The sequence below is a fragment of the Acomys russatus genome, chromosome 18, assembly GCF_903995435.1.
Source record: "Acomys russatus chromosome 18, mAcoRus1.1, whole genome shotgun sequence".
Lineage (NCBI taxonomy): Eukaryota > Metazoa > Chordata > Mammalia > Rodentia > Muridae > Acomys > Acomys russatus.
Genome location: NC_067154.1, coordinates 46,019,390 through 46,046,621, shown reverse-complemented (window position 1 = coordinate 46,046,621; position 27,232 = coordinate 46,019,390). Strand labels below are relative to the sequence as shown.

The 27,232-nt window shown below is 38.4% G+C and overlaps 1 protein-coding gene and 1 non-coding gene across 2 annotated transcripts in view; one reads left to right on the top strand and one right to left on the bottom strand.

Annotated features, from left to right (window-relative positions):
- Nucleotides 1-539: 539 nt before the first annotated feature.
- Ndfip2 (Nedd4 family interacting protein 2) overlaps nucleotides 540-27,232 on the bottom strand; it is a 48,890-nt gene continuing 22,197 nt past the window's right edge. Inside the window, exons 2-8 of the mRNA XM_051160948.1 lie at nucleotides 21,361-21,526; nucleotides 17,999-18,132; nucleotides 15,459-15,552; nucleotides 10,876-11,000; nucleotides 6,154-6,220; nucleotides 3,492-3,597; nucleotides 540-1,227 (exon numbers count right to left, since the gene is read on the bottom strand). Coding sequence (XP_051016905.1) covers nucleotides 3,494-3,597; nucleotides 6,154-6,220; nucleotides 10,876-11,000; nucleotides 15,459-15,552; nucleotides 17,999-18,132; nucleotides 21,361-21,526 — 690 coding nt within the window. The 3' untranslated portion in view covers nucleotides 540-1,227; nucleotides 3,492-3,493. The remainder of the gene's footprint in view (nucleotides 1,228-3,491; nucleotides 3,598-6,153; nucleotides 6,221-10,875; nucleotides 11,001-15,458; nucleotides 15,553-17,998; nucleotides 18,133-21,360; nucleotides 21,527-27,232) is intronic.
- On the top strand, nucleotides 12,033-12,172 carry LOC127202451 (small nucleolar RNA SNORA48). The gene has a single exon (XR_007832327.1). It is a non-coding gene; the product is annotated as a small nucleolar RNA SNORA48 (small nucleolar RNA).

The window sequence follows — 27,232 nt, the reverse complement described above, 5'->3', positions numbered from 1 at the left end:
CACTCAAAAGCTAAGATAAGAATGAAAAGAAAACCACATAAAACAAAAAATGATTTGTAAAAAGCCAAGCACTGTATCTTACCGATGTAAAAGCAGATTCCAGTTGACGTAATGGTTGTACACACTCAACACACAGACACCCCTCACCCCTATATTCCACAGACACATTTCCATAACATGAAAATAGTATTGAGTATCTCAATTTGGGTTATATGTTTTTACAAATTAATTTTGCAACCACTAAGCAAGGCGCTATTAACAGAACAAAATTTTATTTGCTAGGCTTAACAAACATTTAAAGAAAAATTACAGTAATACTGAAAGATACTTTTGTTGGCTTTTTAAAAGACAAATAAAATGCAAATGAGAATATATTTGGTAAACTAATTTTTAATTGTCTTAGATGTAAATAAATATAAGATCTAAAGCAATATCTTCTTGTAAGAACTGCTAAGGTGAGTAATCCGAGGTTCTCATTTGAAAATCCCTAAAACTAATATTGTCCCCTAACTTTTTTTCTTTAAAAGACATATTTTCTTAAAGATCATCCTAAACCACTTTATCTTTAACAAAGTTTATTTCTATATACTTAGTTTACTTAATTTAAAATTAAAGAAAAGATATTTAGACACAATTTCTAAGAAAACAATGTAAAAAGCAACTTATGCATGGTTATTTACAGGAGTTTTTCTAAATAAAATCATATCCAAAGATTTGACATATTCTTTCTAATAATCACACTGTGGGTTTTCATAAACATCATATATAACCAAGAATATTTCATGTATGGAATTACTAGATGAATCTAAGAGCCAGAAACTAAAGCATTTGACGACATTAGAAATGTAGTTCTTATTACACTGATGCCCAGTCAGAAGCTCGTCCATGCCGGAAGACTGTATTGCTGACTCTTGCAATATCATCAGACACTGATTAACCGAGTGTGGCTGCACTGCGCTGCTACAACTTTACAAATTCTTTCAAGTATATGTATATCATTTAAACAGGTAAATACGCAAGTGTGCAAAATAAATGAACTATATATAATTAAGGAATGAACAGAAATGGCTTTTCAGCATAAACCATCCTGCCATTTAATTTCGAAGCGCCACCTTTCACTACATTTCTTCTGTTCTCAGTAGTCTTCTATCTTAGCAAAGCTGAAGGTTTACAGATGATGTGGACATTTCACATTGGCATAAGAAAGGAATGTTGGGCTGATGCACTCTGGAGACAAAGAGAGTAGTCTTAAATGTATTAAGTTATACTAGTAATCTCAGTACAGTGCAAACACATTTCACAGCTGCATTTCATTTAACTATATAGCGGTCTTTGCATAAAGATAACAATGTGGTTTTTATATTTTTCTAAAAGACAAAGCCTCTATATTTACATTATATCTGACTCTTTAAAAAAACACAAAATCATTATATTACTGAGGGAACAGTGTTCAAGTTAGCAAACCCTTGGTGCCAGTATTCACAAAGACATTCTAACAAGTAAGAAGAAACTTTGGGTATCGTCTCAGAATAGGAAACATTAAAGAACACTTAAACTAATACTTCTATATAATCCAGAAATACATTTTAATATAGACATTATATTTATATTTGTGTTCTTCAGCAGAAATGGTATATCCTTTCTAAGTTTTTAGTTAAAATGTGACTACATAATTTCCTTTCTTTCCTCCCTCCAATTCCTCTCACCCATGTCCCTCTTGAAATTAAGGCCTCTTTTTCTCTGTTACCATTACACACACACACATCTATATGTATATAATATACACACACACATCTATACATATATGCATGCCTAGGTAAATACAACCTGCACAATCCATGTAGTGTTATAATTTCAAGGCTGACCAGTTTGTACTGGCTAACCAACTAGGGGGCTCCTCCCTGGGGAAGACTTTCTCCCAATCTCAGCATTCCTTAGCTGCCTGTAGATCTCTGTCTATGGGTGGGGCCCTTATAGTAAGTCACATAAGCTATAAATGTGTCATATCATAACCACACACTTTGCTTACAGGAAGGAGCAAATCTTACCTCAATAGCTACAGTGGGCTGTTTCAGGACCTCTCCAACATCAAACTCCTCAGACATTCAAGCACATTAGATAAAATGGTACGATATGTACACATAACATGGCATGCATCCTCTGCTAGTGAGTGTGTATCACCTCCGCTTATGTACAATACTTAATGTAATTTAAACACTACATAAATGGTTGTTACACTGAACATTCTGAATAGTGGCAAGAGGAAAATGGTCATATTCTGTATGGATGTAATTCTTTTTCAAATATTTAGCAATCCATGGTTGGTTAAGCACATGGACACAGAGCCCATAAATACAGAGAACTTAAGTAAAGACATAATGTCTCTTTATGTGAAGAGATTCCTTGGCTGTTTAATGAATAAATACTGACTATACACACAACTTCCAGAAACTCCCCGAGTAACTATGAAGTTCTCTGTTCATTCCCCCCCCCTTTTTTTCCTTAACTATGTGACAAAGTAGTTTTCAATCACAAATCTGTGATCATTCTGTCTTTCCCCTGGATGTCTACATGAACTTCACATTATTTTTTTCCTTTCTATGTAAGTATTTTGTTATCGAAAGTACTCTTTTTAAAGCCTTCATGTTTTATGCTGCCAATTGTTTCAAATGTGGCAACTTATTTTTAAAAAGCTGAGAAAGTAGGATTTAAGTTTCTCTGGGTATGGTGGTGCACACCTGTAATCCCAGCCTTAGGAGGGGCCAAATTTATAGCAAGCCAGAGTTAATAGCACAGGCCTGCTCAAAAGACCAAGGGTAAAGGTTAATGTGCTTGCTTGTTCCACATGCAATGTACTGGGCTCAAGTCCAAAAGCATAAAAATAAACAAACTAGTTCTTGTTTATAGTTTTGTATTTTAAAATTTAAATTCATGAAATTCAATTTAATTTTTAAATTTTTTTTAAAGATTTATTTATTTATTATGCATACAGTATTCTGCCTGCATGTATACCTCCATGCCAGAAGAGGGTACCAGATCTCATTATAGATGGTTATGAGCTGTCATGTGGCTTCTGGGAATTGAACCTAGGACCTGTTGGAAGAGCAGACAATGCTCTTAACCTTTGAGCCATCTATCTCTCCAGCCCCATGAAATTTAATTTAAAGCTGGGTGGGGTTGTGCACGCCTTTAATCCCAGCACTTGGAAGGCAGAGGCTGGCAGATCTGTGTGAGTTCGAGGCCAGCCTGTTTTATAGAGTTCCAGGACAGCCAGGACTATTACACAGTGAAATCATGTCTCAAAAAATAAAACAAAAAAACAAAACAAAGCAAAAATGTTTAATCTAACTTGGTAATTCCAATAAGCTATTAACAGTACAGGCATACCAAATACACTAAGTAAAACTTATGAGAATACATTAAATATTTAGTATGTATTTCGAAACCATGACTCTACAATGTGAATAAACAAGTATATCACCATTTCTTACCTCTATAGTAAGAAGAAATATCTAGTTCTGTGCGCAGCTGCCATACTTTCAGACATGTTTCTGACTTTTAGGTAATTAACAAATCCTCTGAAGAAAAGGAGCAGGCCTAAAAAGATTGAAATAACAGATACAGTCTTAGCATTAGTGAGCAAAACAAAATAAACAAGTATAAATATAATTCCTTCTGCCCAAGGAAATAAAGTTGAATTCTATTTATTCTACAATATATCTTACAGTAGAATGATAACCTCATCATAATAAAATCTAATACAACTTTACTGACATTCTTTCAATTTCTAAATCCTAACTGTAACAAAAGTAAAACAAATGTAAGCTATAAAAATCCAAGGTCACATAAAAGTATAGAAGTGACAGCTTTACATAGCAAAGTTAATATGTTTTAAATGAGCCCACTACTAGAAATCCTCCCTTTATAAAACTTTCCACTGACCATAACTACTGACCAAGGAAGATATTTAATTTTAAAGTACTCAGACAAAATGAGTACACATAGATGCTAACAGTGCAGATAAAAATTTTAAAAAAGACTGTCTGGCAATATAAAGTATCTGCCACTTGTGAAGTCTGTATTCAAAGATGGATAAGTTTTTACATTTTTATTTTGTTTATTTTTAATTTTTCCTTTTTTATATATACATTTATATTGTTACACATGTATACAATAAACTACCTACAGCAAGAAGAACCACGAAACAATCAAGAATTATATAAATGTTATATTCATAGTGTTTTGGCTATTTATATTTGGCTTACATTCAGAATTTTATACATTTTTATTTTTAACTAATAAAAAACCAGTATCAAAAACTGAGACAAGAAGAGCCAGGATGGCCTTGAAAGCAGCCACTCTAGTGACTTCTTTCTGTTTAGTTAGCTGAGGGAGCTACGCAAAATATTATTTTTAAATAATACCCATTTACATTACATACATCTTTAATGTTTCAAAACCAATGCCTATGAAATGCTTTATAGTTTCAGAGAAAAGTACTCGGTAAGCGTAGGAGCATGAACACTGTACGCACAAGCCTGTGGGATACTTAGGCATGCGGGTTCCTGGGAAGCACTTATTAGCTGCAGTAAACGTGCTGGTGAATTTGACATCTGAAGTCTAAAGTCTAATGTTTACGCACTATCAGACGGTAATCAAAGCACACAGAAAGAGGTGTGTTTCTAACAGACTGAAGAGAAGATGCATACACACACACACACACACTCACGCACAATGACAAAATGAAGAAGTGACATTTCAGCTAAATCTAGTCCCACTTGCTTTCATGCCCAGCTTCTCCATTTGTGATTGCCTGTCTCTGGATTCTACCCACACTCCCTTCCAGATGCAAGGCAAAAACATAAACATTGTTTTTGTTTTTCAACTACAAAAACACTATGAAAAATAGGTATTTTGTGAGATGTCTTCCTTTGTCTATGAAGCACCTAGTTCTTAGACACAATTTGTTCTACTTAGGCATTTCTTAAATTTCTACAGCCCACTCAGTGACTTAGGGTCTTAGCATCCCACTTATATTCAACATTGTTTTAAGTATGTGACAGCAACATTTTAGTGCTGGTCAAGTCTCCTGTAAATAAACGCTAGATTCTGGCTTTGCTGGAGGACAGGATTGTCATCTGTACTCTGCTCCAGTTACCTACCTCCTCCAATGGCAGAATTCAGGAACCTAGGATATAATTAACAATATATAATCCAATCTCAACCCCTATAACATGACACCCCAACATAGTTACAACATGAAAATATTTTCACTATATAACAGAAAGAATTTAATGACCTTAATTGACCACTAATAGTTTATTTTTCAAAAAATCTTAAAGGCCCAAAAGCATGACTAAAAACCTAAAGAGAAGACTGCCACCTACTGAACTCTAAAAGAATTAAAATATGAATTGTCAGTCAAGACATTTGAAATGTGGGCCAAAGTATAATATGATGTTAAAATCACCTTAATTACCATTTATTATTGAAAACCCATAACCTTCACCAACATAATAAAAATATGCCTTTCAAAGAGACAACTACACAGAAGGGCTGTGATCACTGGGCATGAACCTTTCCCTGCACTACCCGATTAATGATTAATAAAGAGCTCATTTGATTTTTTTGTTTGTTTGTTTGTTTTTCGAGACAGGGTTTCTCTGTGTAGCCTTGGCCATCCTGGACTCACTTTGTAGACCAGGCTGGCCTCGAACTCACAGCGATCTGCCTGCCTCTGCCTCCCGAGTGCTGGGATTAAAGGCGTGCGCCACCACGCCCGACTAAAGAGCTCATTTGAAAAGCACAAGGAATGTTTCCACGATCCAAAACTAAGAGAAGAGCCTGAATGCTCAAAGCCCCATACTGGCTGCATTACCATTAAAATTATGCATGTGTGTTTCCTAAGAAAATTAATAAAGATAACAGTGTTTTAATTAGGTAGAAATTTCAAATTTTGCAGCCCTTGTTTATCACTCAACTACTGAGTCCCATGTTGACAGAGCTGAGCTAAGGGAGGAAAAGTCTAACATGAGAACGCATTTCTGCACTGCTAGTAACACAACTTACTTGCACTTTAAGATCTTAAAAATACCAGTTAACTGAGTAATAAGATAGATTATTTAAACTAAACTGTACTAAGAATAAACTTACCAAGTACAAGAAATATCCACCAAAGCCAATACTGCCCATTAAAATAGCCAGTAAAATAGTCAGAAAACTGTGGAGTGAACATAAATATATTAATCATGTTTAATTAAATTTGAACATTCAGGTTATCCTGGGTTTCAGAATATCTCTTTAAATAATCTTTAACACTTAAAAACAGCATATAAAAACAGCACCAAAGGAAAGCACAGGAATAATACTTAATGGTATACATACAGAGTTGAGGAAAAACTCACTTATGCGACTGAAAACTTCTGTAAAATACTTTATAAACAAAAACTCCAAACTGCTTGCAAGAGAGTAAATGCCTAAATGTTAGCTATTGGGATCAAACATTTCCTCCCTGAGAAGTTTACATCAGTTTCTTATACTCTCTCAAAGCCAGAACTACCATCCCACATGTGCTGCTGCAACCTGCTGCTTTGGATATTAACACAAAAGCCACATTAGTTTAATCTTATCAGGCGGGGATGTTCTGGTGACCTCTAAAACAAAAAGTTCCTGACCTTCTGTACACCCCCTACTGCTAATCACTACCAAAAATACTAGGCACATAAAGACTCCAAACTCATTAGAGACTTTTTATTTTCCAACTAGACGCCTGGCATTCAGCTGCCAGCAGTGAGCTGAGAATAGCTAAATGAACCTTGAAGTGGCATTTTAACAGTTGTCATGGCTGGCCATGTTAGCCTGTCCTGTTCTGTGTGAGGTGGGAGCTCAAGGGGCAGCGGGAGGCCTCCCGGCACAGGACACAGACAGCTCCTCTTGACGCTTCTGCACTCATAGAACTTAAAAGTTTATCAATCCATTGTTCTTAACCTATTATGGATAATTCTTCCCATTTATGTGGCTTTTGTTTGTTTGCTTTTAGAGATAGGGTTTCTCTGTGTAGCCTTGGCTATCCTGGACTCGCTTTGTAGACCAGGCTGGCCTCAAACTCATAGTGGTCCTTCTGCCTCTGCCTCCCAAGTGCTGGGATTAAAGGGGTGTGCCACCATGCCCAGCTTTATGTAGCATCTTAAATTGTCTTAAAATAATTATTTTTGTGTTTCAGATAACCTATTCTAAAAGTTAAATGGGGGAAAAAAAGCTTGTTTTAAATGATTTCTTTCTACTGGCTTCCAAACAATTTTATTTACCTAAAATTTTTGTTAGCTTGAATATGAAATTAAAAGTATTTCCAACTATTTGTCAATAATTTCCATAAATTATTAAAAATCTACAGCTTTGGTAATAATAAAAATACAAATTATACATGGTGTTTCAACTTGAGAAGATTATCAAAACATGTTTCTAAAACTTCTGGAGCACTTTCTTTGAATAATTTTAAATTAATAAATAATATTGTCTAAATTATAAGCTAAGAGTTATAGAAATTCCAAGGAGTTAGAATATCATAGTCCTCTGGAATCTATTAAAAGTGCAATTGCTGCACACTCCCACACTTAAAAGATACACAGTGGAAAAAAACTGACAATTGAAAAAGTGCTTTTTTTTTCTCTCTCTTTGAGACGGTTTCTCTGTGTAGCCTTGACTGTCTTGGACTCACTTTGTAGACCAGGCTGGCCTCAAACTCATAGCAATCCACCTGCCTCTACCTCCCAAGTGCTGGGATTAAAGGTGTGCGCCACTATGCCTGGTGTAAAAAATTACTTTTTAATCAAGTAACGTTTTCTAACAGTTTTAGACGCTGGAAGAAATAAAAAAGTAAAGAACCAAAACAATATATTTTCATCACTATGCTTATAATACTTAATAAGAGGCAACCAAAAGTTCCAATGAAAGAATAGGTTCTAATGTCCTCAAATACAGGCCTACAGACATAATGGATTGACTTCCTTCTTGTGTATCAAGAATGACTTTAATAAATTATCAACTTCAGGAAAATTAAAAAATTAGTTTTTGAATTGTTTCCCATGTTCTATGGTTTCAATGATAAATTACGTTTGAATAGCAGCAACAGTTCTATTGGCAATACAGCTAAGTCTGGACATACTTAGCTCCACCTTTTTTCAGTTTCTCTAGCAGGAAAAGTGTAGCTTTCTTTGTCTTTGTGTATGTTTACAACAGCTAACAGTTTTAAGCTCATGGTAGGAACTCACTGCACATTTTTGAAATTAAAACAAAAAACATGTTAGAGGACAGTTCTCACAATGGTTCAACCTTTAATCATCTTACAATAAATTAGTATATAAATCCCAACCAAGAGTAAATAGATTAACATTCAAAACCTATAATCTAGGCTGGAGAGATGGATCAGCAGTTAAGAGGACTATCTGCTCTTTCAGAGGATCTGAGTTCAAGTCCCAGCAACCACATGGTGGCTCACTGAGATCTAATGCCCTCTTCTGGCATTCAAGTGTACATGCAGATACAGCTCTCATCTACATAAAATAGATAAATCTTTTTTTAAAAAACCTATTATCTTATATGTACCAGTATAGGATATGTTAAAAGAGTCAAAACCCCACAAAGCTTTAAAACAAATGTATCATTCAGAGTACTAAGTTTTGTATAATGGTTACTTTTAATAAATTAATAAAATACATGCATTACCAAAGTGTCTGAAGCATTTAAAAGAAGCAAATATTTTAGACCTGTGATTCTACTGAAAACTTTAGGAAGATTTAGCTCTTCTAATCAGAACGCAATGTTTGAGTAAATACCATCTGTATAATTTACATAATTTAACTTAGCAATTGTATGAGAATATTTAAAATTCTGTGGACAGCTGTCATAACATGGTGGTCCAAGAACGGAGTTGTGTGAAGGGAATTCCATGTGCTTGTGAGAAAACAAGAGTCTTGTGGCCTCAGTTTCTCAAAAAACATGGGATTGTTCTTAGAATGTGCTTTCGTGCCCCCCCCCCCCAGGTGTAGGGGATAGAAGTGAGTTTGCTTCCGATGTTACTATTCATGTGTCTCTTTGTGACTGTATACTCTACTCAGGGGATTTTTCTTTTTTTTTTTTTTTTTTTTTTTTTTTTTTTAAAGAATAGAAGTTTTTATTTTATTTTATTTATTATGTAAACAGTATGCATCCGATCACATTATAGATGGGTGTGAGCCACCATGTGGTTGCTGGGAATTGAACTCAGGACCTCTGTAAAGAGCAGTCAGTGCTCTTAACCACTGAGCCATCTCTCCAGCCCAGGGGATTTTTCTTAACCCTCAGAGTATAAATTGTGTGAGGCTGTGAAAAAAGGTGGCTCCTGCATAAGACTTTAATTTGCCTCATTTTTAGGTTCCAATCTCCTACTGCCTTTAGAGTGGAAAATAGATAGCGTCTCAAAAAAACTTGACACAACAATGAATAAAGCTACCCTTTGTCAGCCTTCTAGGTCTATGCTTTAAAAACCCAGAAGAGAGCCTGCAGATATGGCTCATTAGGTAAAGGAACTTGTCACCATACCTAATGACTTGAGTTTGAACCCCTAAACCCACATGGTGGAGGGGAAGAACGGACTCTCACAAGATGCTTTCCAAATGTGCCCCCACCATGTGCTCGCTGTCACACACAAACAGTCAGACGCTGAAAGCTAATGAAGGAAGAACCATTTGTTTGAATGAAAGAAAGAGAAAAAAGAAAGAAAGAAAGAAAGAGAAAAAAGAAAGGAAGGAAGGAAGGAAGGAAGGAAGGAAGGAAGGAAGGAAGAAAAGCCCAAAGGAAACTTTCAAGAAGCAAAAGAAAGAAACAAGCTGTATGAATTTGCCTGACAAGGAAAGTTGTTGAGACAGGAGCAAGGAAAGGACATTTTGTTTTCCCCTAAACACCATCTTGTAAGTGATGCAAAGTACAGAAAGTTATTTCTGGGAACTGGTAATTAAGAAAGGCATTCCTTTTATATACTTGGAACAAGGGATAAAAAAGCTCTCTCTTTCTTTTTTGAATCTTGAGATAGGGTCTTACAATGTAGCCAACACTGGCCTCAAAATCTTACTGGCTCAACCTCCCAAGTGCTGGGCTATGGGTGTATACTTTATGCCAGCCAGAATAAGTACTGACAGCTGCTTCATAGGCCTTTACTTCTGAGTTCTCAAAGCTTTACGAAGGGAGGAAATATTTACTTATTATTTTGAAACAGAATTTTCCAATATTCATCTCTTCCTGGTGTATTTCTAAATGTCAGAGTTCTCAGTCAGATTTGAATATACTTTTTAAAAGTCCTTGGCAACCTCTAAATTACTCTTGGTGACCTTGGTATCTCTTTGGCCAACCTTAAGCAAGATCAAAGGGACATTATAAACCTCCTTTGAGGACACTTAAATTCACAATAACTTCTTAAGCAGACATCTTCAGTTCTATTTAAGGCAACTTGTACTACATCACAGTGGCAGAAAGCATGATCTGCTCTCAACATACAAGCTGTTTACATTCCTGTACACTGGGCAAGGTACTTTCCTCTCCAGCCTCAGAGGTAGTCCCACTGGGCAGCATTTATCAACTTACGAGGAAGTCAAGAAGATGGCGAAAGCATTTAGGTAACTGAAAGTGAGGTCACAGATACCAAAATATGGAAGCATTTTCTTATTTCAATGTTTTTCCCTAACGTCTTTCACATACAGTTATGGCATAGAGTTTTACCAAGTTTTCATAGCTACAGAATGCCAAAATAAGCAGTGTTGTCTTTACTCTGTGGAATGTGTGTGTATAAAGCAAACACTGTAACAAACACACATTTTGGATGGAAATTAGCAAGATGCTCACCCTGACAATAAGGATCCATTTGATCAGTGACAGGCCAAACCCACAGATAGCACCGTACCTCCCGGCTATGGTGTTGGTGATGCAGAAGGACAGGCAGAAGCCAAGCCAGTTGAAAATGAACGCCACTAAAAAGAACAGAAACATGTTTCGAGGTCAAATTTTCTATACAAATAAACAGAAACACGGTCATAGCAGTATCTCACTGCTATAATAAAACAGCAGGGTTTTCATTGTTGTTGTCTTTTAACTCTACTCATGGGCTGTCCTTAGAGACTGCCACAGCTTGCTGTTTGAGGATCTATCAGCTACGATATAATAAGCAAATAAACTGGTAAACTTGGGTTCCTGTCAGTTTCCTTAAGCCAGTCTGTTCCTTAAGGCTTGTTACTAGTATGCAAAATAGTTTTTATTGATGAATTTCGGTTTTCCTTAGTTTTAGGAAGCACACAGAATAACTGTTTTTACTTTTCATGCTTGTATGTCGTTGTGCTTGCTCATGTTTGCTCTTCACCTCCTCGTACTCCCGTCCTTCCTCCTCCTCCTCCTCCTCCTCCTCCTCCAGCGATTCCTTCTGCCTTCATGTATGGTGCGTATATAATATGTGCAGATTTAAATATATGTAACATAGTTTCTGTATGTGAGAAAGGAGATACTTGTTTTCTTGTTTCCTTTCCATATTCTCATTTGAAACTTCATTTTACACCAGCAAAACACCAGATCTTAATATTACTCCTCAGGAGTCTCACCTCCAAGGGAGCAGTTAAAACTGGGTATTTTGCAAAGATTAAAAAAAAAAAAAAAATACCAACTCCTATTCTAGTCTCTTAAAAAAAACCAGATGCACTTTATAATACTACCTAAGCAAATATGAGCTTACTTCTCATATTCTTACTAAACATTATGGGATGCACACATTTCTTCCCTTTTATTTTCTGTACACGAAACTGTAACTTTATCACTAAATTTAATTGCCAATCTTGTTTAATGCTACACGAGCCGGGTGTGGTGGTGCACGCCTTTAATCCCAGCACTTGGGAGGCAGAGGCAGGTGAATCGCTGTGAGTTCAAGGCCAGCCTGGTCTACAAAGCCAGTCCAGGACAGCCAAGGCTACACAGAGAAACCCTGTCTCGGAAAAAAAAAAAAAAAGCAAAAACACCCCCTCTGGCGATGGGCAAGAGACACCTTGTTGGTGCTGTTCTTATATCAGTCAGAAGCAGAGCAGCTGGCAGTCCTTTGGTCATCCTAGCTTGATGCCTGGCTTCGTGGCCAAACCTGTCTTATGCCTAGGACTCAGAGAAATCAAATTAAATCCAGGCAGTACAGCACAGGAGGAGGGAGACAGACTGAGACGTGCAGACTACCATGCGACCTAAAGACCTGCCCTCCAGTGCACAGCACAGGCTGCCCTTAAATAGCCACTTGCTGCCAAACAAGAGACCCGCCAGCTGCGTGGCCAGACTGAGGTGGGAGCCAACACAATGTGAGTATGTGGCAGTCAGATGGGAAAGGAAGAAGCAGAGCAGCTTGAGCATTATGAAAGAGATGGAATGGGAGACTCAAGGGTGGAGAGGACTAGGCTGTTGTGGGAGGCAATCCCCACCACCCGAGGCCATGGTGAGAGCCCAGCCCTAGTGGCAGCTGAGGGCCATGTCTGAGTCTGTGGCTATGCAGTGACAGAGTACATGTCAATGTCCATGGCTCATGTTATCTCTAGAGAACAAGATGATGTACCTCATTGGAGCAGCTGCCAGGAACCGCATGGATGTCCAGGAACTATGTATAATTGGCCCCACCCCTCACTGGCTGTGGCAAGCTAGAGAGCTGGCCCCATCTCACACAGGCAGGTGAGCCAGCCCTGAGGGAGTGAGAACAGGAAAGCCAGCACAGTCCCTCAAAGGCTGCAGCACTTGGGAAAGTGGGGGCCATACCTTGACTTGGCAGCACAGTGGAGCGAGCACTGGATGTGTGGGTGCAGATAAGCTGGCCCAAGGGCATGAAAGCAGGAGAGCTGATGCTGCCTCCTGGAGCCTGGAGGAGCAGTGCTGGAGAACTTGCCCTCGTGCTATGCATAAGGCCAGCTTCAGCTACCACCCAGGCGCAAGTCCAGGGCTCTGAATCGACTCACCCTAAACTGTACATCTTCTACCAACAGCTGGGGCATGAGAAAGGGTCAGTCCTGCTGTTCCAAAGCTGCGGGATCTCCATGACACAGGGTAACTGGGAGGAGTCCCGGTGAGGATCCAATACTCATGGCCTCACAGAAGCCAGAGATCTCAAAACATTCCAATGACTCTTTGCACTGAGCATTTGCAAGTGAAGATGTGTGGACAGAGGGATGTTCTGTGGGACACACTGACATACTACAGCTTCCACCTGATGTATTTTTATGCTTTTCGTTGTTGTTGCTGCTGGCGTGTGTGTGTGTGTGTGTGTGTTATTTTGGGGAGAGTTTTCAAGGATGAAGGGTAGATACAGGAGGGCAGGGAAATGAGCGAGCCTGGGGTACATGATGTGAAACAAAAAAAATCAAGTTTTTTTTTAAAAAGCAAAAACATGAATATTTTAAGTAGAGAAGTCAAGAATTTAACCTATGAAAGTTATTTATAAAAATATTATATTTCTGTTACTTTGCTTGCACAAACATAACCTGAAATGTTCAAGTACTAAGCTATGTTAAAGAATGCCCTTCCAGACTGCGAGTTTAAGCATGGACTATAAACCCAGGTGCAATATGAAGAACAGCCACTAGATGGTAGTAATCACAAACAAATCTATGCTAATTAAACCAGGCTCTAGGCATGCCAGACCAAAAAGGGAAAAAAAAAAACAAAACTTTTACTCTTATAATTAATACAAAATGTTTGTAAAACAGAAGTAACTTGTAGAATCAGAATTTTACTAAAACCCAGGCATTCTGTATTAGATCTAGGAATATATATTTATATACATCAATATACTGTCATGGCCTAAAATAATCTACTGTCTCTACGTTACCAGGCATTTACAACACTTATAAGTATTTTTAAATCTAAAAGATGCATATTAAATAAAAGGTATTAGGTTAAAGGAAATGGTATATAAGTTCAGAATCAAACACTTAGGAATGAAAGCATATAATTTATATCTAAGGAGGCTACTATTTATATTATCAATAGTATATTCATAATCTTTTCTAGTTGATATTTCTGTTTGGGGCCATGTATATGTGTGTAGTATGCATGTGTGCATATATATATATATCTGCATGTTTATGGGTACACATGTGTGTAGAGTCCAGATGTTCCCAAGGGGTGTCTTCATCAGCTGCTCTCCACTTCATTTACTGAGGCAGGGTCTCTCATTTGAACTCACAGCTCCTCCATCACCTAACCAGCTACCCAGCTACCCAGCATGCTCCAAGGATCCCCTGTTCCTTCCTTCCAAATGCTGGAATTACAGGCAGCTGCCACACCTGCTCAGTATGGGTCTAGGGATCCAAATTCTGCCCTTCATGTGTGCGTGGCTTCACCAACTGAGCCATCTCCATGGCACCAAGATTTCTTGCAAGATATCACAATGACAGGAACTACTCTTTAAGACATTCTTTAAGTAAACAAAATATGTGATGAACTTGACATTAATATAAAAGTTTACTAATTGAATAAAAATCAAAGATTAAAAACTAAGGTTCACTAGACTGCAGTAAGCAGTTATGTGTGACCAATAAATTCACTGCCTTTTCACTGGATCTACCACAGGCAATTAAAAACTACAACAGAAGAGAATTAAGACTTAAATATGGCACATACTAGGTAGCAATGTAAACATAATTAAGTGAACCTGAAAAGAAAGATACATTGCCTGCCTCCTTCTCCTTACTCATTTCTTTTGTTTGGTAGATAAAATAAAGAGATGCAAGAAACCTTTCAAACCAGGAAAAAGGGTTAAGCCAATCTCCAGACTTAGAAGCAGTTCAACATATGGAGTGGGGTGTATCATTTTACATAAGTAAACTATTTATTTTTATATATAGAATAAACCATACATAATCTAAGTTTTTACTCAACATTAGGTATAAAATTGATTTTAGCCATTTAAACAATTTAATACATACTAATACTAATACTAATTCCTGTGTTTGGAAATAAATACTTCTCTCACCATTTAAATTTACTATGTAAGTCAAATAATCATTTTGTATGATGTTAAAAATATTCAGAATTTAATCTTGTAACTGTTCCCCATTGTAGATTTATACATCCATACCTTTGGTTATAGAATTTTCCCTTCTCAAAGGGAACTCTTCTGACCCCAAAGTGAAATGTACAGCTCACTGCATATATGTCTACAGCCTTAAAGTGACAGCAATATTTCTTTTTAAATTCTCTTTCTGCTTTTTCCCCTTGTACAATCTCATTCAGCTTAAATTTGTATATATCCCTGGCCAGCATCAACCATAACATCTACAATCAGAATTACCTAACAAATGCTTAATAAATTCTTAGATTTATTATGTGCACTGCCTTGAGAAATCTACACTTTAAATGAGGTACAGGCATGTTAGCAGTCTTTTTCTTAGCAGTACTACGGAAAGGTCACTTACTGAAAAACGCCAGCATGAAAATGCCATCGTTGCCCACTCTCAGCTGGTCTACATCACTGAAGTCATCTCTTGGTGTGCATTCTTCCTCCTGGCTCTGTAAACACATACCAAAACATTTTACTAAAACAAGTAGAATTCTCACATCTTCAATTTAAGAGGAAGTACAACAGTAATACCTAGTGCTCTCAAATGGTCATACATTAGCAAGTACTACTTTAGTAAAGGTGCTGATGAGATTAAAAATCCTTAAAGGCAAACGTAGAGAAGGTAAGTTGAAGGCTGGGGAAACGCCTTGGTCAGTACAGGTACAAAGACCTGAGTTGGGAATCCCCAAGCCCCACGTAAATGCCTGGCACTGCAGCATGTGCAGCACTAGACACCAGAGTTGGTGGGACAGGAGAGAGGCAGATCCCTAAAGCTCATTAGCCAGTCAATCTGGTTAAATTGATTTAATTTTTGGTTCAGTGAGAGCCTGTCTCAAAAAAGAAAGGTGGGGGCTGGGGGATGGCTCAGCGGTTAAGGGCGCTGATTCCTCTTCCAGAGGTCCTGAGTTCAATTCCCAGCAACCACATGGTGGCTCACAACCATCTATAATGTGATCTGATGCCCTCTTCTGACCCGCAGGTGTGCATGCAGGCAGAGTACTGTATACATAATAATAAATGTTAAAAAAAAGAAAGAAAAGAAAAGAAAGGTGGACAGGGGTAGAGGAAAGTACATCCCACACTCACCTCAAGCCTACACATAGAACATTTACAGAGAGAGGTGGGAGAAGATGAAGAGGGAGGGAGGGAGGGGGGAGGGAGGGAGGGACAAAGAATAACATCACGTTCAGGACTATGATACACGACAGATGCGATACTACTCTATAAACGCCAAGTGGAAAAAGAGAACTCTCACAGTCAGTGATGCAATGCAAATTTGTGCAGCCTCTTGTTAGCAAGTAGGCAGTATTTATTAAAAATAAAAGTGTATACGCCCTCTGGTCCAGCAATTTTAACTCTTAAATTATATACATGTATATGTTCCCACATAAAATAAAATAGTACAAAAATCCTGCAGTGATGTTAGAAGAGCAGAGGTCACAACTTAAATGTCCCTTGATCACGGGCTGTGTTGGGAGATGGCTCTACATGCATGCTTCCACGTCTGCATGTCTTCCATATGGAAATACTGACTGCCTTCTTCTGGATACTTAACAGTGGAAAGCCTTGAAGAGTGGAATCTCCTGCAGAACATTCCTAACGACCCTAGTAACATACCCCACAGCATGAGGGGACTATCACTCAGTCCTGCTGTGGGAACTGGGGCTTAAGGAACAGCAAGAGCAAGACCACTGCTATTGCTATGAACAATGAAGTCTTTACTTCTGACCCAAGTAACTTCCTGCTTCTCTCCAAAATACAGGAAACTGACAAACTAAGAATCTGTCTGCAAGCTTAAAATTCAAGTCAGTTCTGGTAGACTGATAAGTTATAGGACATACATCCTATGAAACTAAAAAGCTTAGCATTAAAAATTTAAAAGGTTTAAAATATCTTGGTGTTTTTACTATTCTAATTATCTCTAAATATACTATGTAAAATACTGTTTGTATAGTATACCTTTTGCTTAAAAAATAAAATAGTAACATACATCTTTGCTTACAAACATAAAGAACTCTAAAAATTATTTGCAAAATCTGTTATCATTGATGGCTTCTATTATTTAAGAAATGTTACGGCAAAAGATTTTGCTTCCTTAGCCTTAGACCCTATCAGTTCACACAAAACAAACCCGCATGCTCTTCTAGAGCCCATACTACAATCAGATGGAACGAGACGATAAAGACAAACCAAGTTAATTTACACAAAAGTTTTAAATGCAGGGGTGGAAAGATGGCTCAACGGTTAAGAGCAGTAGCAGCTCTTCCAGAAGACTCTGGTTCAATTCCCAGTACTCACATGGAAGCTAACAACTGTCTGTAACTCTAGTTCTGACATCTTTACACAAACATACATGTAGGCAAACACCAATGCACATAAAATAAATAAATCATTTTTAAAAGGTGTAAATGCATGTATGCAAGAGGAAAAGTTGGAACTGGTATATGAGGGTGGAGAAACGGGAAGGGAAAAGCAAACTTGAATGAAAGGTAAGACAATGTAGCTCTGATGACAGACCACAGGAGAGCGAGGTCCACGAACAGCAGAGAGCCGTGGAGAGATCCACAGGAAAGAAAAGAACTACATGGGTGGCACTCGTCAGAGTGAGCTGACTTAGATGAAAAAGTCACTGTGTGATATCCCTGAAATCAAAAATCAGGAAGTGACAAACACACTGTAAAATAAGATAAAGGACGCCGTAGGTTGAGGCAGTGTACAGACAAAATCAGCAGAAACCACGGAGGCCAGGGGCAAGAGACAGTGAGTTTATCTGAGTGCAATGTGACCAATACTGACACGTAGATAGGAAGACAGGCAGACTACACAGAGAGAAGGATTTTTATATTAAATGCACAGAAAGCCACAAAAATATTGTCAGAAAAATGGTGTTTTTACTCTTTGAGGTGTTTCCGCTGCTGCAGCTGCCATGGCAGCAGCTTTAGCCTTTTCAGCTTCATCATATGTAGGAAGAGAGGTAGCAACACTGTACGGTGGTGGCACGGGGTAAAACTCACTGTAAACGTCAGTATCTGAAGACAAAGAAGATTTTTAAAGGATAATCATTAAAAACAATTTAACATGATTTTACAGTCATGATCATACTTTAATAACACTAAAGATTACTATTGCTACTATAAGTCTATAACATAAGCCATATGGCACAGAACCCTGTCAAACCTGTATAATCTTTTTCATCCCGTAGTTATTATAAAGAGCATGGGATGATAAATATCATCTAAAAGACGGCTCTGACTCAAAAAGAGCTCAAGATTCAGAGTTTTTGAACATTATTTATTTGGCATGTGCACATGTGTGTAACTCCCAGGAGGACATTTTCTCCTTGAGCTGTGTGGACTCTTGGCATCAAACTCAGGTCATCAGACTTGGTGAGGACTGGCCTAATCTGCTGACTCACTAGATGATCCAAATGTGAGAACTTGAATGGAATTTTGGACCAGAAGGTGGGAATTTCACAGTGCGTACCATCTTCTATGTGCTCACTAGTCTGCACAAAGCAGCTCATTTATCCACCCACTGTTTCACAGGCAAGCCAACCAAAGAAAACAGTAAAACTGCACCCATGTGGTGCTGATCATGCGGCCTCTGTTCTCTATATATCAATGTTAGCAGCTGTGAGATCTGGGAAAATTACATGACTTACAAGTCCCAATCAGGCTGTAAGTGGGAGCACCAGGAACCCTCTGCTCTGATGAGCTATGCAGGGTAAATTTTCTAGTTAATTTCAGCAACTACTCTAATTTTTTAAGAAAATCCCATATTCTCTTTGCCTAAAGACTGATAGACTTCTATTTTTTTTTAACTCTTGCTCACTTCTTCAGTTTTCCCAATATCCATATAGCTGTTTAGATTTTTCTATTTATTAACAGTTTCTGTCTCTGATAAAGCATTTTTGAGAAATAGCCACCAAAAATTATAATAAAACAGTAAGTATCACTGCTCATTTTAAAAACAAAAATACAGAATATATTTCCAATATAAGTAGTAAGTTAAGTGCAGCATGAACTGATGATGTTTATAGTAGAATCATGACCGAGGAAAACACACTCTAAAAGCGATGTCGAACAGTAAGTATGGAATACAGAATTTCATCCAACTATAACTAAAATATTTTGATCTTTTCTACACTAACTTATACTTTTCTCTGTTAGAACTCCTTGTATCTCCAATAGGAAATGTTTTTACTATAGTACTGTATTTTTAGCTACAAAAAAAAATTATATTTTCAGCTTTAAGAAAAAAATAAGTGATCAATATAGGCTAAGAATCTGAGGTGTGGTTGTTTCTAGTTCAATGATAGTTGTAATAACAGTACAGTTGAGAAGTAAGAACAAAACTAAGGCAATAGCACTGAAATTATGAATTTATAAATGCTAAGTTTAAATAGCACACATCATCTTCTATAGCATCAGCATGTGACATCTTGAAAATCTTCAACAGAGAAAAGGATCAAGCCATTCACAGAAGGCAGCGGAGACACCATGAGCCCCAGCATCAAATGCCGTGAATACCTTCTCTGCTCTGTGTACAAGGCTGCTCAACAAGGGTTCAAGTCTGCACGCTCCATCTTCCAGTCTCCCAAGGACTGGGACCTCAGTCAAGTCACTGACACGCTACTGACCATGACTTTCTATGCATACAATGGCATTACAAAGGGAAGTTGCCCCCAAGAGCAATGCGGATGAAATACACAAGTATTACACAAATACGGATGCTACTCAGATGTAAAAAAAAGAAAAAAAGTTGTAAAATGAGCTAACAGAGAATACAATACCACAGAAAACTAGGAAAGATCATGTTTCACACATAACTGAGAAACAAACAAAATTATGAACAATTTTTCACTAAAGAGACTCCAAATCCAGAATGACTCAGTTCTTGTGGTTAATTAAAAACGTGAGTATCCTGCTAGCCAGAGCTGTAAAAACACCAGAAGACTCATCTCTACAGAGGGTCAATAACAAGTGAAAACCCAAGCAACAGGTACAACTGGATTTATAGTTGAAATTTTTCTAATCTTTAAATATATGCTACATTATTTACTCCAGGATCATGGAATCAGAAGACTCTCGATTTGTTTTCTATTGCTGAATAGTAAACTACAAAGACAGCAGAGAGAGCTTTGGATCTCACTAAGCTGTACAAGCTCTACTAAAGGTTTCAAAAATCCAGAAGAGATTAAGCCATGGCATGACAATTCATTCTAAAAAGTAAAGATGGATGTAGTTTTTGAAATCTAATATAATTTTATTTCAATAAAAATTGAAGCAGAAAATTAGGTAACTTTATGACTGAAAACCAAAGAATGACTTTAGAGCAGTGGCTCTCAACCTTCCTAATGCTGCAACCCTTTAATACACTCTTTGTGTTATGGTGGCCTTCACCATAAAATTATTTTTGTTGATACTTCATTTTCCTACTGTTATTAATCGTAATGTAAATATGGCTGGTTTAGTTAATTCATTACCATGGCAGGAAACATGGCAGTCTGCTGACAGATGTAGGGCTGGAGGAGCCGTGGGTTCTGTATCTTCATCCATAGGAAGCAGAAGGGGAAACTGGATGTTTCACAGTGGGCATAGCTTGAGCTTTAAGACCTCAAAGCCCACCTCCATAGTGACATATTTCCAACAAGGCCACACCCCCTCCAATAAGGCCACGCCTCCTATTAGTAGCATTCCCTGGGGCCAATATTCATACACATAAATCTTTGCAGGCCATATCTACTCAACCATCACAGACATTTGAACACTGCTGAGAAATTACACATTGTGGCTACAGAAATAACTATAAGTATGACAACCTGACACAGAGGGCAAAGAGCAGCAAGCAGGAAACACTGACTTGAACAGAGCATTATTACCACACATACGGTAAAATACTATGCACACTGTTCATGTCTGCTCACACATACCCACCACATTCTTACTCATTCCTGTCATTATTAACTTTCCATTACAACCTTATGAACATGTATGCGCGCGTGTGTGTGTATGCATGTGTGTGTGTGTGTGTGTGTGTGTGCATGTGTGTGTATGCCTGTGTGTGTGTGTGTTTCTAAGTTCATTTAACAAGCTAGGTGTAGTGCTACATCCTGCACCCTGAGCGCGCAACAGCTAGGAGGCTCACACAGGAAGATCCAGGCCAGCCGAGCACATGGAAAGACTTGATCATTCATTACACAAGAGCATACTGTCAGCAAGGAGAGGGAGTGGTGAGTCACTGCTAGCATCTCCCACCTGAAGTTGTAGGTACTTCCACAGTAATGCTGCTGTACGGCGGAGGAGAGGAGTCAGCTTCCAGCGCGGGTGCTGAAGCAGCAGCTTCCGCCATCTGTGCTGCCGAGCTGGAAGTTGATGGCTGCTCTACAGCAGATGATTCTGAATTATCTTCTTCATTGTGAAGCTGAGCAACAAAGAAGAAAATTAATGTAATCAATTTGTTGTTCTCTTTTCACTACAGCTAATTTTTAAAGATTATTTCAATGTTAAAGGTATTCAAGAAAAGAAAGAAAAGTTATCATTTTAAGAGCTGAACAAAAGAATTAATCAGTATATGGCAAAGCCAAACTGTAATCAGGAAATAAATCCATTAACATAACCCTCCAAGCAAATGCTCTGAGTTCTCAGAGTCTTGCTTTGTATGTGTACTGAAATTTGGTTTTGCATTTGTAATGCTGATACATATTTTCTATAAGTGAAAACATTTGTTGATAAGTAGAATACATCCATATTTCTACACACATGGAATTGTATGTGTCCCATCACCCCAGCAAGTCTGCATACCTGCTTAAGCTCAAGGATCAACAGGGACTTTTATCAAACACAACAGTTAACTGTTAACAAAAGTAGATGTTTTGTTTTCATCTAAAACTGCTTGCTTTAGTTTGCTTTCTGTTACGGTAATAAACACCATGACCACAAGAACTGTGTGGGGGCTAGTATTTCATCTCACAGGTTGTATCATCAAGGAAGTCAGTGCAGAAACTCAAGCAAGAACCTAGAGGCAGAGGCCATGGAGGGGCGCTGTACCGTCAGCCTGCTTGTTTTCTATCTTTCTTTCTCTTTTTTCTTTTTTTTTCTTCTTTTTTCTTTCTCTTTTTTAAACAATGTTTATTAAATGTTTTTACATATACATTTATATTATTACACATATATACAAGAAACTACCTGCAGCAAGAAGAACCACAAAACAACCAGGAATTTTATATATATGTTGCATTCACAGTGTTTTGGCTATTTGTCTTTGGCAGCCTGGAAGAAAACATCTTTCCTATCTTGGTGAGTCTAACACTCAGAATGTAAGTCAGTATCTATTCTCCTAAAGCACCCAAGACCACCTTCTCAGGAGTGACCCCACTCACAGTGGGCTGGCCTCTCCCACATCACTCAATCAAAAAAATGCCCACAGACTTGCTTACAGGCCAATCTGATGGAAGTAGCCTCTCTACTGAAGTCCCCACTTCTCAGATGATACTTGTTTGTGTTAAAGCAAAGAACACACACACACATACACATACACACGTAACATACTGCTGCTGTCCATTCTCATGAATGAAAAAAAGCCAGAGAAGAGTACAGAGTACAACTAGACTTTAAGATAATGAGGACGTAATCCCATTTAGTAATACTTAGAAGAAATTTCATTCTTGTTATTTCAAAATTTTACCCCATGCGTAAATTAGCATAAGCGTTAACATTTGTTCATTTGTTTGTTGAGACAGGGTGTGCCTATGTAGCCTCTGCTGGCCCAGAACTCACAGCAATCACCTCTGGAGTACTGGGATTAAAGGCATGCGCCACCATACTTGAGTGCTTTAATATTTTTAATAAATAAAATAAAATGCATTAAAATGGAACCTAGAACTTCCAGTTTTGCATATCTCCAAAGCAAAAATGCTAAGATATATATTATTCCCTATAAGAAAAGGTTTTCTCTAACATAAAATTTACAGCAGCTCCATTATTTTTTGTTGAAAATGGTACAGCACAGAACTATAGCCACCAAGAATGTGCCTAAGTAATGGAAATCAGAAAACATGTCTATCTTTTCAAGAAAATGAAAGGAAAGGGTATCAGTAAGTCTATGAACCAATTATAGAATGGACAATCAAATTTATATTACCAGACTAGACACTTCAGAGCTTCAGACCTGTGTTTCCCTTTAGAAATCCATTTTTTAAAAAGATTTATTTATTATTTATACAGTATTCTGTGAGCCAGCAGGCCAGACGGTGGCACCAGATCTCATTATAGATGGCTGAGAGCCACCATGTGGTTGCTGGGAATTGAACTCAGGTTTGCAAGAACAGCCAGTGCTCTTAACCTCTGAGCCATTTCTCCAGCTCCACTAATCCATGTTTTGAAAAGACACCAAACAGTGACCAAGAAGGACTCTTAATTTATGGTCAATTATTTTTGTCATATCTCTCCATGTCCAGCTAATCTATATAGTGCTCAGATCTCAGCTTAACAGCATGTTCTTAGGAAGTCTTTGTGGTCTCCTGAAAGGATTCTTTGCCATATCGTCTCCGACTCTGAGCAGTATCTAAGCAGCCCACGCTGTCCGCCCTGCCTCTCTCACCCATGTAACTTGTCAGGCTACAGGTTGTGGTTTTCTTGAACAGACAGGGATCCATCCAGGGCCTTGCACAAACTGATCTCTACTAACAGCTTTTTAACAATCCTGCCCACAAGTGATCTTCAAAGGGTTTACAGCAACCTTATTTATATAATCAATAATTTCCAACAGGGCTCATAGCTCCTTTTCACAGAAGAGCATTTTAGGTAGCCACGGATATACAAAGCTATAAAACAAGTATACAAATCAAATACTTAGTGAAAAGAACCAAGCTGCCTCCTAAATAACTATATTTAAGCCCATAGATTAGAGCTTCCATCAACCCTAATCAGAGGAACTTCTTTTTGCAGTGGTCATGGGAACTGATCCATTAAATGGTCAAAATGAGAAGTGACTTGAACATTGCGCCATACATGGTACATTTACATCACCTGCTCCAACCCTCAGGAACGTCACAGAAGAGACATAAGGAATGTGACCACTGTGGGGAAGAGGGAGGAGAGGTGTGGCAGGTTGACTGCCAGGCATCACAGGTGAGCTGTGATTATTAACTAACCACCCACGATCTGGAAAAGGCTGGGCCCTAACACCTGTCCCAGAAAAGGGAGGGCTCATGAGACTCCACCCTCCTTGAGTATTTAGAGTTAACAGCTGATGGACAAAAGAGAGACATTTTCTTCAGCGGTTAGCCACTAGTAAGGTGCCAGTGAAAATCTTCATCCGTGTTCTCATAAGCGGCTGTAATCAACTTACCAAGGTAGTTCTTTGACATACATATATTTACCATTAAGAATGAAAGCAGCCAGGCGTGGTGACGCAGAGGCAGGAGGATCTCTGTGAGTTCTAGGCCAACCTGGTCTACAAGGCAAGAGCATACAAGACAGCCAAGGTTACACAGAGAAACCCTATCTTTAGGGGAGGGCGGCGGGGGCGGGAAGCAAATCTGTAAACAGATGAGATAGATGTACTTATTCATAACATAAAAACCAAATGCTGACTTAATATCTGAAACTGCAAGAAACAGAACAACTTCAACATTTTTTTCAGAAATGGTTGGCATTTTGATGTCATAGTTATCAATGCTGAGAAGATTGCTTCACAGGAATACGCAGTATGGGGCAGAATGAGGTAAGTATGGTTAGTCATTTCAGAAACATCAGAAAACCTCTTTAATTCCCAAGTGAAAATTCTTCAAATTGGTTTCTTTGTAAAACTGAAATCACTAACTCAAACAGTAATTTAAAAGACCAAACAAACAAACCTGTGTGTGTTGGGGCAGGGGTTATGGGTGTGTGTATGTGGTGTACGTGGCTGTTGACACCCGTACGTGAGCATGTGGAGACCAGAGGAGGGCTTGGGGCATCTATCACTCTACCGTATTCTTTGGAGATAGGGTCTCTCACTGCACCTGGGCTGAGGCTAGTAGCCAGCAAGCCCCAGTGGTCCTTCTGTCTCTGTCCCCAGTGATGAAGTGACAGGTATACATCTGGCCATGTGCAGCTTTTTACACAGGAACTAAAATCACAACTCAGGTCCTCATGTTTGTGCAGCAAATTGTGTTACCCACTGAGCGTGGAACCTCTCAAACAGCAAATTGTATAGGTAACTCAATACAACCCAGAGATACATTCATTTTGTACTTACACACTGACAAACAGCAGGAGGAAAATAAATTTGATTTCTATAATTAAATCAGTTTCTCTAAAAGCAAAAAATATTTGTATGTACAGCAAATATATTGCCATTCATAAAATACAAGTCTCAAATGTGAGCTGATATGTTTTAGGTAGTGTCAGTTGGCATTACACTGCACGGTGCAGTTGCATGTGCAAAGATTGTATGTGTATTCAGAACCAAAAGTGCAGTGTGGTTGTATAACACAGTACTAGCAAGCACTGCCACCACCAAGCACTGCCAGAAACATTGTGAATTCAGTACATGTTTCATCTGTACAGAAGTTTTGGGTGTTGCACACATGTACTGGCTCGTTTTGTCAACTTGATGCAAGCTAGTGAGTTCCTCCGAGAGAAAGGAGCCTCAATTTAGAAAACGCTTCAATAAGATCTGGTTGTAGATAAGCCTGAAGGGCATTTTCTTAATTAGCGATTGACACAGGAAGGACCCAGCCACTGTGGGTGATGTCATTCCTGTGCTGCTGGCCCCGGGTTCTATAAGAAAGCAGGCTGAAGAAGCCATGGGGAGCAAGCCAGTAAGTAGCACCACTCCATGGCCTCTGCATCAGCTCCTCCCTCCAGTATCCTGGCCTGTTTGAGTTCCTGCCCCGGTTTCCTTCAAAGATGCACTACGACACAGCAAGCCAAATAAACCCTTTCCTCCCCAACTTGCTGTTTATAATAGTGTTATGAGCAAAAATCTCAGCAACAGAAACCCTACCTAAGACAATATCCAAAAATCTCTTATTGTCGCCAACCTTGTGCACGCCACCATTCAGTTACAGGACTCCCAAATTTAAAAAGTGTTTTACTGTCCAAAGATACCTATAAAAGTGGAGGTTATGTTTGTCTTAAATACTGTGAAAATAAAAGTAACCCTCCAAAACCACTTACTCAACCCTGCTTAAAGTGAAAAGAATGTGCATTATAGGCTACTGTTCACAAAGAGAATATAAAGGAGGATCGTGAAGGAGAACAGCCTTGCTACCTCTTGTACCTTGAAGTCCCTCATAGCTAGTCACTGGCTTCCTTCAGTTAAAGGGTAGGAAGGAAAGTTTTCTCATCTCAAAGATTTCCAAAGAACAAAGAAATCATGTAGGTGGGGTAAAGATCTTATATAAACTTCTACTTTTAAAAAAATTACACCTCTGCTTGAATTCCTTTTCATATGCTAAAGTTGAGCATAAATATCTGGGAGACCTAAGATTCCTTGCTGTCTGTACGGCACACTCATTATGTTCAGCCCCTCAGTTGAAAGACATATTCTGCTTAACATGTTGTATTGACCAGAACGCCATAAAGGAGGGTGGGAATAAAAGGGAACCGTAGGGAAGATACATTTGATCAAGGCAGGAATCACGCACATGTATGGTGAAGCTCATTAACATGTACAACAATGTATATTAGTAATAATTAAATACTAGTTCACTGTCCCGCGCTATGAAAATACTTATAAATCTGCCTTATATTTAGTCCTCTTTGTCATCTGGGCCGTATCATTTAAAGACATGATTAGTGGACTGCTGACCTAGTCCTTAAGGAGGAAAAATGGGAACTGGGGTCACTAAACCACTTGAACGGTTCCTCTTTGCAAAATGGCCAAGTTGAATACCTCCTTTGTCTGCTTTTCACTACCTGTTTACTCCACTGGTTTACTGAGGAGGGGTGACTGAGCCCAGCCTGCTAGGCTGTCAAGGCCCACACTCTGATCTTACCACCTCAGGAACATTGCTTCCGCCTGCTGAGGGCTGGGATCAAGGGCTGCTCCACCACATCAGGCTTGGGTTTGCTTTTCAAAGGCGGAAGTTTCTGAAGTCTCTAGGCTTGGGGTAGCGTCTGTCCATGGCAGACTATTCTA